The sequence below is a fragment of the Phascolarctos cinereus genome, unplaced genomic scaffold (assembly GCF_003287225.1).
Source record: "Phascolarctos cinereus isolate Bilbo 61053 unplaced genomic scaffold, phaCin_HiC Scaffold_4;HRSCAF=312, whole genome shotgun sequence".
In the NCBI taxonomy this organism is placed as follows: domain Eukaryota; kingdom Metazoa; phylum Chordata; class Mammalia; order Diprotodontia; family Phascolarctidae; genus Phascolarctos; species Phascolarctos cinereus.
In genome coordinates this window covers 443,318,582-443,333,196 of record NW_027555847.1, presented here as the reverse complement: position 1 = coordinate 443,333,196, position 14,615 = coordinate 443,318,582, and the positions used below count along the sequence as shown (strand labels likewise).

At 36.2% G+C, this 14,615-nt stretch overlaps 1 protein-coding gene across 1 annotated transcript in view; it reads left to right on the top strand.

Moving 5' to 3' along the window:
• Positions 1-14,615, top strand: part of E2F5 (E2F transcription factor 5) — a 37,215-nt gene that overhangs the window by 21,310 nt on the left and 1,290 nt on the right. The window contains exons 4-7 of the mRNA XM_078153343.1: positions 308-349; positions 2,925-2,981; positions 5,167-5,442; positions 13,185-13,229. Coding sequence (XP_078009469.1) covers positions 308-349; positions 2,925-2,981; positions 5,167-5,442; positions 13,185-13,229 — 420 coding nt within the window. The remainder of the gene's footprint in view (positions 1-307; positions 350-2,924; positions 2,982-5,166; positions 5,443-13,184; positions 13,230-14,615) is intronic.

Below are 14,615 nucleotides of genomic sequence, written 5' to 3'. Positions count from 1 at the left end.
TTTGAAATTAAAAATGAAACATCTTCGCTTAGAAAATTTTGAATTAAAAATAACTTTGCCAAAATATATTTTTTGATTTTGTATTATAGGAAAAAAAATTAAACATGTGCTCCAGCATACAGATTGGATGATGAAGTAGGAACTAACTTCTAAGCTATGCAAATAGCATTTCCGAATTTGTAGGGAGAAGAAAATTGTTTTTAAAAGTTGAGTTCTTTTTGGACAGGGTCGGGGGGTGAAGCTTGTTGTGAATTAGAAGTTACAGGAAGAATACCACAGTTTTTCTTGACCTGTGATGACAGCACATTTTCTTATATAACTCATGAAGACATCTGTAATTGTTTTAATGGTAAGTACTGCTAGTAAATGTGTTTCCATTTTTTCTGTTTATCCCCAGACTGAGCATAATGCTTTGCACATAGTAGGCACTTAAAAAGTATTTATTGAATTGAATTTCTGAGTCTGCTAAGGGATGAGGTCGAGATCATGGTTCAGTCCTTACTTGAGCCGTTTAGCTTTGCTTTGATGTAGTCATCTCTAACTAGTATCCATCCTCTTGTCCAGCAAGCATATGCCATTGGTCATAAGGGAAAGACCAGGAAAGAGTATGGATGCGTCCTTGTATAGTGCCATCATCACTAGTTGAAATGGCTAAAAGTAGATGTCCTGGTGGTGACATGGCAATAGCATCATTTTTAGTTCAGCATGTAGCATTTCACTCAACAATCTACTAGCAAATGAGATTCCCCTTACTCTCTAAGGTTGTATATGAAATTGAATATTTAACTTACAATTCTTTACCTATCATCATAGCTTCATAGTTTGTAAGGGAAGATGACAGAAATATCACAGAAAATCTTATTAATCAGCAGCTCAAAGATTATTTGAAGAAATAATGCATCTTAAAATAAAACTCCAAGTAACTCAATCAAGAATTTACTTAAGCTCAAGGTTTCCTGTTATCCAGACATCAACTGTCCCAACTACATCTATTTTTAATTGAAAATTTCCCTTATTATAAATTGCACAAACACCAGCAAGCATGAATGTGTCCATTGCAAAAACTGAAAAAGAGACTTAATTGTATCTAAAATAGTGAATTCCTTAATGTACAGTTGGTATTTTTCTAATAGTATCAGTGTACTATCCTGCTCATCACTATTTCTTTCAGAGATGCTCTCTTCTGTATATTCTTAATGTTTTATGGATGCCTTTTTCTTTTTTATATATCTCTTCACTATCCACCTATGCAAAACCTCCCCTAAATAGATTGTAACAAGTATAGTTAAGCAAAAGAAAACACATTGGCCATTTCTGAAAATACGTGTCTCATTCTGTACCTCTAATTGCAGTCACCTCTCTGTTAATAGCTGGGAAGTAATGCTTTTTCAGTCTGAAGTTATGATTAATCATTACATTGATGACAATTCTGAAGTCTTTCGAAGTCCAAATTTCAGATGCATTTATTTTGCTTTTTCATTTTATAATCATAGTTTTAGAACTGGAAGGGCCTTTAGAGGGACCTAACTTCAACTTCCCTCATTTTACAGATGAGGAAAACTGAGAATCACTAGCAATGTGGCTTTTCCAAGATCCCATATCTAGTAAATATTTGAGGAGAGATTTGAACCCAGCTCCTGCAAACTTCACATCAGACACCCTATTCTGTATGCCATGCTCCTACAAATTTCACATCAAACACACTATTCTGTATGCCATGTTGTCTCTCACTCTAATAAGAATTGTTCCTTTTATATTTCATGATCACCTCTATCCTTGCTCAGTTAAGAATTGTTTCCCTTGCCATAGTAGTGAAAGGTATCTCCTTTTTAATTCATATACATTGTGGCCTTTTATGTCTATTTGGAGCTTGTTAAGGTATTTTGTGTGAGATATCAGCCTAATTTCTGCCAGACTTCCAGTTTTCCCAGGAGTTTTTGTCAGATAGGTGGTCCTTACCTTGATATTTGGTGTCTGTAGGTTTACTGAATACTCTGATAGTAGTTTGGGCTTCTTGTTTATTGAATGGGTCTTGATTGTTGAATCTGTCCCACTGAGCAACTCTCAATTAGTTTTGATGGCTACTACTAGGTCCACTTCATTTTTACTTTCTATTATTTCCCTTGAGATTCTTGATGTTTTATTCCTCCAAATGAGTCTTCTTGTTATTCTGTCTAGTTTTATAAAGTTACCCCCCTTGGTAATATGATATGGTATTACATTTGTAAATTAATTTAGGTATAATCTATTAGCACAGTCCAACTAGCAGCTAGGTGGCACAGTGCATAGAGTGCTGGGCCTGGAATCAGGAATCATCTTCCTGAGTTCAAATCTGGCCTCAAACATTTATAGCTGTGAGATCCCTAGGCAAGTCATTTAACCCTGTTGCCTCAGTTTCCTCATCTGTAAAATGAGCTGGAGAAGGAAATGGCATCTCTGCCAAGAAAGCCTCAAAAGGGGTTACAAAGAGTTGACTTCAACTGAAAAATAACTGAACTGAAACCATGAGTGACTAATATCTCTCTAATTATTAAGTCTTCATTTCATAAAAGTGCTTTTTGTTTGTAGTCAGATAAGTCTGGAACTATATAACATTTAAATAACTCTGGGATCTTTGATTTCATGTGTGAGAATGAGTGAGGCATTGAGGCAGATCCCAATCTCATCTGACTTAGATGATCTTCAAGAGTCAAACATTTTGTTACCCTGTGGGCAAGCTGTTGGTGAGTCTCTCTATTCAGCTAGGGTGGTACTTGGACAATAGATACCTATTATTGACCCTTTCCTGGAAATCAAGAGTGTTCATTTTTGCTAGAGAGTAATATCTCCTCAATGCATGTAGTAACTTTTTGGAGTTAAATGAATATAAATATGATTAATGGGACCTAATTTTTTTTAAAAAATCTATTTATATTTTTACCTAGGAGATACACTTCTTGCAATTCAAGCACCTTCTGGTACACAGCTGGAGGTACCTATTCCCTGAAATGGTATGTATGAATGCAATATAATATTTCTGAAAGGACAAATTTTTTTTTAGAACATGAACTTAGCAGTTATGGATTAACACCATAAATCTGCATGTCTGCATTGTTTCCATAATTATTAAATTAAAGCTCAGATTTTTGGGGGAAGTGAATAAAAGTCACTTAACATTTGACTACTAAGAAACTTACTGGTACAGTTTCTTTCTTCCAAAAGTGTATATCAGGAAATGAGTAATGATGTAAGGAATTAATTAAAGAGTTCATAAAATAATCAAGTCAGTGAAAGATATGAAAATCCTCGAGGGGGGGGATAACAAATTTGTGTAGTAACATTACCCTAAATAATAGTAACAATAATAATGATGATGATCCCTAACATTTATATAGCTTCTACTTTGTGTCATCAACTGTGCTAAGTCTTTTTATGTATTATCTCATTTGATCCTCGCAACAGCCTTGGGAAGTAAGTGCTATTATTATCCCCATTTTACAGATGAGAAAACCTGAATCAGACAGGTTAGTTAAGTGACTTGCCTAGGGTCACATAGCTGGTGACTGTCTATTACTTATCTGTATCTATATCTATGTGTGTCTGTATCTCTATCTGTCAAATATATCTGGAAGTGTCAGGAGACTTGAGCTTTCACCTGGAGAGAGTGCTGTACTCCTTGATCTACTCATGTCCCTCCCTATTGAGCTCACCCTGTGAAAGGCTACAGACCCACATGGCTCGTTCCTATAGAAAACTGAGCACTCAAGTGGGCTCAGGCCCAAGCCACAGTGACCCTGGAAAAGACAGTAAAGTTAGCACCTCAACCCATTATGCCCAGGAAGCATGGAGAGCCTCATTCCTCAGAGTCCTGCTGTTTCTGGTCCAAGTGTCCTCAGAGATTCTCTGCCCCCTGTACAGCAGCAGTTGTGGCAAGAATTGGGGTTCTCTCCTCTGAACCCATTCCTACTTCCCTTGGAGCTTCAGTCTCAGGCAGCGCAGCTCCTGGGCAGTGAGTGCTGGGCAGGCTCTGCCAAGGGACCAGCCTGATGGCCTGTACTGCACACCCCGGCTGAGGGCTGTGTGTAATAGAGGGTGGGAGGAGGGGTTGGTATGTAGGATGCAACGAGGAGAGAAAAAAGGTGAACTCCGGGGAAGTAAAGCTATATTTACTGTTTCTGGGGGGAAAAATTCAGGTCTTCCTGACTTCAAACCTCATGCTCGATTCACTGTGATGCCTAACTTATGGCAAATTTTATTTTTCCTTTGGGTTTATTCCAAGATGGATTAAACTTAGTAAAAAGTAACAATGTAAATATGTTGTTTATCCAGTATTCTCTTCAAATTTAATTAGCTTACATTAAGTCATAATATGTAGCTTTTTAATTCTCAAGATAAATGTAGAAATAAAAATTTCTATAACTATAAAGAGGTGTATGTAGTACACATGTAAATTGGAGGGTTTCATATTTATAACTTTAAGAAAATCAGAAAAAAATAAAAGAAAGAAAATGAGTTTTTGTGGTCTCCATGAGAGAAAAAGTTTAACTTGTGATAAAATAGCCCTCATTGAAGGTGAAGTGTATTTTATTTTTTCATTGTGATTTGTTTAGTAACTTTAAACTTAAAATGTTTTAAATAAAGTTTGGACTTGTCTATAAAAAAAAATGTTGAAGTCTGTAGATAACTTTAAATGGGAGGTTAGATTGTATGGGTCTTGTTTTAGGAGTACATCTGAATACATCAGGAGAGTTAAGATTATTCATGTTAGAGATGTAACAGTTGGCAGAATTCCACATTCTAGAGTACATAATCTTTTATAATGCTATAGGCAACCTTTTAGCTCTAGGCTTTATTATAGCACTTAATAATACTGTGTTCTGCACACAGCCCTAACTTTAACTGAGTTGGTAACACTCATTTTTTTTCTTGGCTAAACTTAGTTATAATTCCTTCTAGCTTTGTTGTGTTTTGTATGTGTTAGGGTATTGTGAAAATGGGTATTTATCCCTTCTGGGAAAGTTGCCGTGTTACTAAATATATTTCACCTAATTCCCCACCTCATCTCTTTCTGAAAACAATATTAATAGCAATCTTCTATTGATTGCTGGTATGCTTTTTTCTTTTATTACAAGAGCAAGTTCTAAGATAATAATTTTAAAATTTTATTTTTAAACAAAATCATTTCAACTTCAAAGGGCCAGAATGGACAAAAGAAATACCAGATCAATTTAAAAAGTCACTCAGGACCTATCCACGTGCTGCTTATTAATAAAGAATCCAGTTCCTCTAAACCTGTGGTTTTTCCTGTTCCTCCACCTGATGACCTCACACAACCTCCTTCTCAAGTCCCTTCTCCAGTGACTCCACAGAAACCTAATATAGAGACCCAGAATCTGCCTGAACAACACACCTTTACCAGAGGTCAACATCTCCAGCAGACATCAGTTTCAGACACACCCTCAGGTAAGTTTGGAGTCTTTGGGTTTTGTTGTTGTTTTTGAAGGTAAGACAAGAGGAGGAAAGAGAGGCATCAAAAAGCATCATAATTACCTTAACTTGTCAGTTAACAGTAAAAATTAATTCATTATTTAAGCTGTAGGAGGCATTATATCAAATATTTATTCAATAAGCATTTTATTAAATACCTTCTCATGCTCATTATTACACTAAGCATTGTGAAAAGTACAAAATAAGTATTAGAAACAGACTCTGTTCCAAGGAGTTTACAGTTTATTTGGGATGGAAATATCCAAGTAGAGAACAAATCAAGTTTATATTTAAGCAGTCATACAGTAGCTTAGACTTTACATAGCTATTGTAGAAATTCAGAGTAAAAGAGAGGGGATTATTGCCCTTCCTAAGTTTACACTTTTTGGTATTCTCAAACTCCATAAAGAGAAAGAGAAAGGCAATTCTTTTTTCCTCAATTGCATGAAATCTTTAGAACACGGAAAACTACAGAGATCTGAGTTCAAAGCAATTAGCAATCAAGAACTTCAGCTATCTTGAAAAGAGTGAAGAAAGTCGTTTGAGTCCTTTATGTTATTTTGAATGTTTCACAACTTGCTCTTACTCAGCTCCTTTGGGTTTAGAAATGGCAGCTTTCCTCAGAGATGTACATTGACTTTTCAGTGCTTTAATAACTTCTAGAAGTGCCTCAGGGGTGGGGGATCTGCAGTCTCAAGGCCATTTACAGCCCTCTAGGTCTTCAAGTGCAGCCCTTTGAGTGAATCCAAACTTCATAGAATAAATCCCCTTAATACAGGGTTTTGTTCTGTAAAATCTGGACTCAGTCAAAAGGCCGCACCCAAGTATCTGAAGGTCACATGTATCCTTCGGGCCAAAGGTTCCCCACCCCTGGTCACTAGTTATGTGTTCTACTTGTCTGTCTTGGATTGAACACTTTTTTATTCACCTAAATATTTAGTTAGTTTAGAATTCAATGACCCATATTTCAAAAGAAGGATTAGCTACATAATTTAAGGATTTCCTGGTTTAGGTGTTAATGGTAGATAACTGCTTTGAGACCTTCCTGGTTGGGAATTTTGTTGCTTCTAGTAGTTTCTTAATGGGATGATAAACAAAGGTGCTGGAGTTAGTTCCCTGGGGATAGGTCATTGAAGGCTGGAACAATATCATCCATTCCCTCATTCTAGAGAATTTCTGTAGTATTTAATATATTTCCCTACACAGTGTTGGCATTCACTCAATTTTTATTGATTTCTAAATTTAAAAATACAGTTGATATTCGCTTTTTCCTACTAACAGAGGATTACAAATAATCTAAGACAGTTGTGGACCCAATCATTTACATCTGGCTATAGAATGCATGTTTATATTTGCATTTAAGTATGTATTATGTCTAATGTTCTAAGAAAAAATTCAAATGAGGAAGCCAAACTTCATAGCCCTTAGGAAAACCAAATTATAAGGAACTCAGCAGCTTGGAGCCAATTGCTTTCTTCTGCCTCTCTGCTTGCTTCATTATATCATTTGCTGACCATGTACTTATTAAATGCCTATTACATGCAAACTGTGTTTTAATAATAAATTTGTTTATTTTTAGTTTTCAACATTCACTTCCATAAGATTTTGAGTTACAAGTTTTCTCCCCAACTCTCCCCTCCCCCCACCCCAAAACAGTGTGTAAATTGATATAGGCTTAACATACACATTCATATTAAACCTATTTTCACATTAGCCATGTTGTAAAGAGGAATTAGAACCAATAGGAGAAATCATGAGGAAGAAGAAACAAAAAAAGAGAGAGAGCACAAATAATATGCTTTGATCTGCATTCAGACTCCATAGTTCTTTTTCTGGATGTGGACAGCAGTTTTTATCATGAGTCTTTTGGAGTTGTCTTAGATCATTGCATTTACTAAGAAGAGATAAGTCTGTCAAAGTCAGTCATCACACAGTGTGCCTGTTGCTGTGTACAATGTTCTCCTGGTTCTGCTCACTTCACTCAGCATCAGTCCATTTAACTTTTTCCAGGTTTTTCTGAAGTCTGCCTGATCATAATTTCTTATAGCACAATAGTATTCCGTTACATTCATATACCACAATTTTTTCAGCCCTTCCCCAACTGATGGGTATCCCCTCAGTTTCCAATTTTTTGCCAGCACAAAAAGAGCTACTATAAGTATTTTTGTACGTGTGGGTCCTTTTCCCATTTTTATGATCTCTTTGGGATACAGCCTGAGAAGTGGTATTTCTGGGTCAAAAGATAGGCACAGTTTTATGGCCCTTTGAGCATAGTTCAAATTGCTCTCCAAAATGGTTGGATCATTTCACAACTCAACCAGCAATGTATTAGTGTTCCAATTTTCTCGCATCTTCTCCAGCATTTATCATTTTCCTGTTTTGTCATTTGGCCAATCTGGTGTGATGTGGTACCTCAAGATTGTTTTGATTTGCATTTCTCTAATCAGTAGTGATTTAAAGTATTTTTTCATATGAGTATCAATAGCTTTAATTTCTTCATCTGAAAACTGCCTGTTCATATCCTTTGACTATTTATCAATTGGGGAATGATTTGTATTCTTATAAATTTGACTCAGTTCTCTATATATTTTAGAAATGAGACACTGGTTGTAAAAATTGTTTCCCAGTGTTCTGCTTTCTTCCTAATCTTTGCATTGGCTTTGTGCAAAAACTTTTCAATTTATTGTAATCAGAATTATTCATTTTGCATTTCATAATGTTCTCTATCTTTTGTTTGGTTATAAATTCTTCTGTTCTCCATAAATCTAATAGGTAACTATTCCTTGCTGTCCTAATTTGCTTATAGTATCAGCCTTTATATCTAAATCATGTACCCATTTTGACTTTATTTTGGTATATGGTATAAGATGTTGGTCTATCCCTAGTCTCTGCCATACTGTTTTGCAGTTTTTGTCAAATAATAAGTTCTTATCCAGAAGCTAAGAGTCTTTGGGTTTATCAAACAGTAGGTTACTATAGTCATCGACTACTGTGTCTTGTGTACCTAACCTATTCCCACTAATCCACCGATCTAGTTCTTAGCCAGTATCAAGTAGTTTTGGTGATTGCTGCTTTATTATACAATTCAAGATCTGGTATGGCTAGGCCACCTTCCCTTTTCAGTAATTAATTCTCTTGATACTCTGGACCTTTTGTTCTTCCAGATGAATTTTGTTGTTATTTTTTCTAGCACTATAAAATAATTGTTTGGTAGTTTGATGGGTATGGAACTGACTTATATGCAACCTTTTGGACTACACTGAGAAGGGAGCAGAAGAGTCAGGAGTCATGGTTTCTTCCCTCAGAGATTACAGACTAATTAGTGAAACCAATGGAGAAAAACTAACAGGAAAATTATATATGTAATAGTTGCCTACTGGGAGGTACAAGCAGTGGATATTGTATGATTTCAAAAGTGGAGGAGATCACTGTGGCTGGGCTGGTCAGGGAAGGCTTCCTGGAAGTGGGCTGTGAGCTGAATATTGAAGGACATTTAGAATGTGGCTAGGGAGAGAGTGGATGGGGGTAGGGCATTCCAGACTTGGGGAACAGCTTAAGCAAAGAAATGAAAGCAGGAACACCTATAACATATTCAAAGGACAGAATGTAGACAAACTTGGACTGGGAATTATTCAACAAATGTTTATTAAATGTCTGTCACATGCAGAGTTTTTGTGTTTAAAAATAATAGAAAATAAAGGTGGAAGACTTATGTTTGGACTTGTTCTAAAGGGCCATAAATGGTAGGTTAAGGAGTTTTGATAAGATTCTGTAGGCGGTGAAGAATCATTGAAGGTTTTTGAACATGATAAAAGCTGTATTTAAGGATGATTATTTTGGCAGTAGAATATATGATGGATTAGTGCATGTCAAGGCTGGGGATAAAACTAGATAGATTGTTGGAGTCATCAAATTTTGAGTTGATAAAAGCCTGAAATAGGTTTTGACTATTAGGGTTGTTCACATTTCTCCAATAGTAATGGGACAAGAGAGGAAATATTTGGGTGACACTGGAAAGGGAGAGGTTGGTGAGAGAGCAGTTAAAGGTGATTCCAAAGTTTTACATATATTTGACTGAGAGAATAATGGAGAAAAGGGAATTCAGGAAATTTTTTTTTCCAGTTTTTCCAGGAAAAGGTAATTTCCTCAGTTTTAGGCGTTTTAAATTTGAAGTGATGTTGGGGCATCCAACAGAAATATAGTTGGAGATACAGGTCTAGTGTATGAGAACAGTCATGGCTATAGATAGATTTAGGGCTTGCTCAAATTAGAGCTGATAAAAATGAAGTTATGAGTTTCATTAATTCTTTGAGAAAGGAACTAAAAGAGGCCGAGAACTGTGGTTGGTAATGCTCAGTTAGGGAGAGGAGTTGACAAGAGAAACAGAAATAATCAGAGTCAGCTGGAGAGTTTTAAATTAAGAAATGATTGTTAATATCTGATTGAGAAATCAGAAGGGGATAATTAAAATCATGTACCTGGATTTGCTATAGGATTAGAAGATCATTGGTTATGTTTAAGAATTCAATTTCAAGTAGACTAGTGGGGATGGGAATCCAATTACCATGGTTAAAGTTTTGCATATTTAGTAAATAAAACAAAAAGTCCCTTAACCCTTCCTGGTATTTATCTAGATAAATTTTAAATTTAAATAATCAGAGCCAGCTGGAGAGTTTTAAATTAATTATTTATCTAGAAAATTTTAAAGGCCTTCTTTGAAAATAATGTGGGAGCTATCAGGAAGCTTCTTCCTTCTTCGTTCTCCAGTTCGTAGCCTGGGAGTAAGCTGTAACAGAGATAATGACTAGTCAGTCTTCCCTGGTTTTAAAAGCTGAGCAGCAGTGATCTGATCTCCCCTCCCATTTCCACTCTGGGAAGGTTAAAGGTTTATTGGCAAATTCCATAGGAACTTGCTGCATCTTCCTCAACCTCACCTCCTATAAACAATCTTTGTAACCTCAAAACAACTTAAGGAACTTTTAGTAGATTTTAATTGAGAGACAGGTTATTGATGTCTAGCGTACTCAACCTTGGCCAGATTTGAGACGAACAAAAATTGTCTAACCTACTTTTTTTTTCTACTCTGTAAAGACTGTAACCCACAGCAGAGCAGTATAGCTCCATCCCTGCTTCCCTTGGGTGTTAATTGTATTCTCAAACCAAGTCATTTGACATAGCAAAAAAGGATGAGCCTGGAGATTAGAATCCGTCCTATTATCTTTTTCTACTTCATCCTTATGTTTAAACAGGAGAAAGATACAGCCAATTCTTTAATTTTACAATATGGGAAAGGGAATCTTATTTCATAAAATGACCAATGTAGTCATTTTAGTTTATTAGCTTTTATCCCCTAAGAAGTGTTGCTGCTTGCAATTTGAATTTAATCTTTGCATACTTCCCAGCTACCCACTAGTGGGAGTGGTTATGAGCAATGAAAGGATACTATTGTATAAGGAATACTACTACTGTTGTTGGCAGACAAGGAAATGAAGGAGCAAAGGAAAAAAGATGGTGAAAATCCATAAACCAGATCTAATTAGTTCATGAATAACTGAATCATCACCATATTATTTTGGAATAGAAAATGCTACTATTTTGAATGCTGTGGCTTGAATACTCAAAAAATACTGAATTCCATAAGGAATTAATGAGAATTTGGTGCTTTGGATGAGTATGAAAGTCCCTTTGGAAAGTAGATGGAAGTGTGTATTCTGCTGTGTCCTCTTCGCCCTCTTACCTATTCAAATTAAATCCCAATTCTTAGGGGAAAAATAGCATCTTCCTTGGTTTATCTCTAAAAACAGCCTTGCATCTTCTAGTTTTCAGAGCACTCCTTTCTTTATTCCCTAGGCCCTTGTACAGTTTGCAGTGCCAACCAGATATCCTACCTGCAGAACTGTAGCTACTTGTCCTAAAAGAAGCTGTGCTTTGCTTCAAGCTTTCCCCAAGGAAATGGTGATAGAACAGGGAAAAAATTCCACACCATCAGTTTTCCACTCACTATCATCACTGTTCTAGTTACTATGGGGGAATAAAAAATGAACTTCAAGTTTAGAGCACTACTGAGTAATATCCCCCACCCCCCTTTTTTTTTCATTCAGAAGAAAAAAATCTATAGATATCCATCCCTCTATCCAACATAATACTATTTGCTGTTGAGCTAACTGATATGATGGAAAAAACAGTGGACTTACGAGTTAAAGGACCATGGGTCCAAACCTCTAATACTTACTACCTGTGTAATCTTGGACAAGCCACCTAATCTCTCTTCCAGCTCTAAATTTGGATTCCTATGAGAATTAGTATTCTATTTTGATTTTTCTTCTGGTATCTTTACTTCCTTCAATACAAATATGCCCCATTCCAGGTAAACTTACCTACTCAAATTTTCAGACTAGCTACATTATTTGCTTTAGTATGATATTGTAGGTTAACTTTAGCAGATGTGGTTCCTACCCCATTTGGCTAGGCTTACAAGTTCTAGAAGTATGTTAGAGAGATTCCCAGGGATAGAGGGAATATTGTCTTTACTGTCTGAAGGTGAGAGGTCCTAACAAGTCAGGGAAGTACAGTAAGTTAGATTTTAAACAAAATTAGGTTTATCTACATATCTCCAAAAGTGGAACTAGCCAATACTTTATAATCTTTCACTTGGTTTTCAGTTTAGTCTTCTGAGTTTTCTTCCATGGAGATGTCATGGATGTCAATGGGAAGAGGATTTTGCATCATTGAAATATACCTCATAGTCAACTGTGTTAAAATGTATAAAGTGAGGGATATAACTTGACTGTTACTACTTTTAATGCATGTTTTAACTTTCTAGTGCCTTTTATTTTGCTTTAGTGCTATTTATGTGATTACTCTGTATATAAGTGAAATAGAATTGAATATCATTTTAGTAAGAACTGAAAGGACCAAATTCACAGATGAAGTATTCACCCACTAGTATGTTAGCCAGTAACTAGTATGTATGTTTCAGGTCCATTTCATCTAGAACCCTGATCTCTGTCATCCTCAAACTGTTGATTTCCCGAAACAGGATTTCTCCCACTTATCTAGATGATTTAATCAGCAAAGAGTTATATAGATATTTAATTATCTGTGGCAGAGGTTTTCCTTTGAAATATGTATTATAAAACTAGGAAGCAAAATTCAAGTGAGTCTTGGGGAATGGAATATCCATAACTTAACACCATACATAATAAAACATTCTTGCATTGTTTAAAAGTTTTCTTTTAGGTTTAAGTTTTTTTTTTCCTCTTGACTCTGGGCCTATCTCACCTAGGCTAGAAGTCAGTAATCACTTTTGGGCTTGGCTTTGACCTGCTGTTTCCAACCTGGTCTGGTTTGCTTCTACTTAGGCAGCCTAGCTTCCCTACCCTGACCCCCACAATTTGGTATCAGGTTATCAAATTGGTACAACACTTAGTGTACACACCTAATCAGCTTAGCCCACTGTACCACCTAGCCTCAGTCTCCCCAGTAGCATGGACTGCAGTATGCACCCAGCTCAAGTGGAATTTTCTTAAAGCAACAGTCAGTTAACTCAAAAGTTCCAGTATTTGAGCCTTGCATAATAATGGAGTTGCTGATTTGGCTACCTCTTATTTACTTATCGATAGCCATCTTTCACTGTCATTGGATACTAAGTGAAATGCAACAAACTAATTTGAAATATAACAAAAAAAATCCTCATCATATGCTTTTTTTTTTGACAGGATGTATTAGTGGTGATATCATTGATGAATTAATGTCTTCAGACGGTAAGTAGCCTAAACTTATTACTACTATCTTCAAATAAATCTATAGAAGTGAATGATTCCAAAACCTCTGTGAATTATTAACCCTTAATGTTTAACTTGCTGTGACTATTCATGAAAGTGTTACATTAATATTTAATTGCTCCTTAAGTCATAAACATGTGATGACTTTAATTCTATATATATTTTTTGGATTGGCAGTTATCAGGGAAGAGTAATTGCCATTCTGTGAGGGGCATTTCTCACATTTGCTGACCAGACTCTCATTTGTTGGCCCTATGTGTAACCCTGTTTCCACCCTAAAGAGCAGGAGGTACGGAGAATAGCAGTAGCATGAGTCAATGACATTAACAGGTAATCTGAAACACATGGGTCAGTGATTCCTTCCAAAGCTTGCTCTAGAGGCACATTGCCAAATCTGAGTTTTTTCTACTTTTATTTCCCTGTTAAGCAATAAAATGCCCCACTAGAAGTTAGAGAAGAGAACATCATAAGATTTTTCCAAGTTTAAATACTTCTAACATTCAACTGCCCTTTGTTGTAGAATAAAGTACTTCAAAATCGCAAATCACTATGCAAATGTAAGATAGGGACTGAACCTGTGATAGTAACTTTCCCTAGATCAGGGAACCCCAAACCCCCTTTGTTAACGCAGATTACCTTTTCTGCAGCTTATATTCTTAGTGGTTTATGACCTGGAGGTTAAAGCGACTTGCACAGTCACACAGCCAGCACTGACAGAGGCCAGAGCCAACCCACCTCTTCCTGACTCCAAAGACTAGTTTTCTATTCACTAGGTCACACTACCTCTGTAAATACTATTACATCACTTCCTATTTTTTTCTTTTCCTTTTCAGCAAAGTGAAACACACTTGCCCTTTGATATTGTTAGTGTAGCTGTCTGATTATTCAGTAAAACATTTATTTTTCCTTTATTCAGAGCCCCATTCTGGATGATTAAAATCCTGGGACAAAAGTTAAAGGCAGTTTTTGCGTTGTATTCTGTGTGATTTATAGCAGCGTTTACAGATAGTTTCTGTTCATTCTAATTTTTTTTTCAAGACTTAAAGGGTGGCAAACTTCATAGGATCATAAGGACTTTCAAGGCCCTTTAGTATAAACTCATGTTACAAATGAAGAAACTGAGACCCAGAGTTTGACTTGCCTGAGGTCACATGGGTGGTAGAGTTGGAATTTGACCTTGGGTTCTCTTAACTTTAGATGCAGAACACTTTCTGTGTACCATGCTGCCTCTATGGATATGTGGATACATTTCATATTAATGCCTCTCTATTAGCCATCCATAGAGCAGTGAAATCATAGTCAAGTCTTTGGGACTCTGGTCACCAGTTCAGCAGTTGTCCTTTTCAGCTACAGCTGCACTGCTAC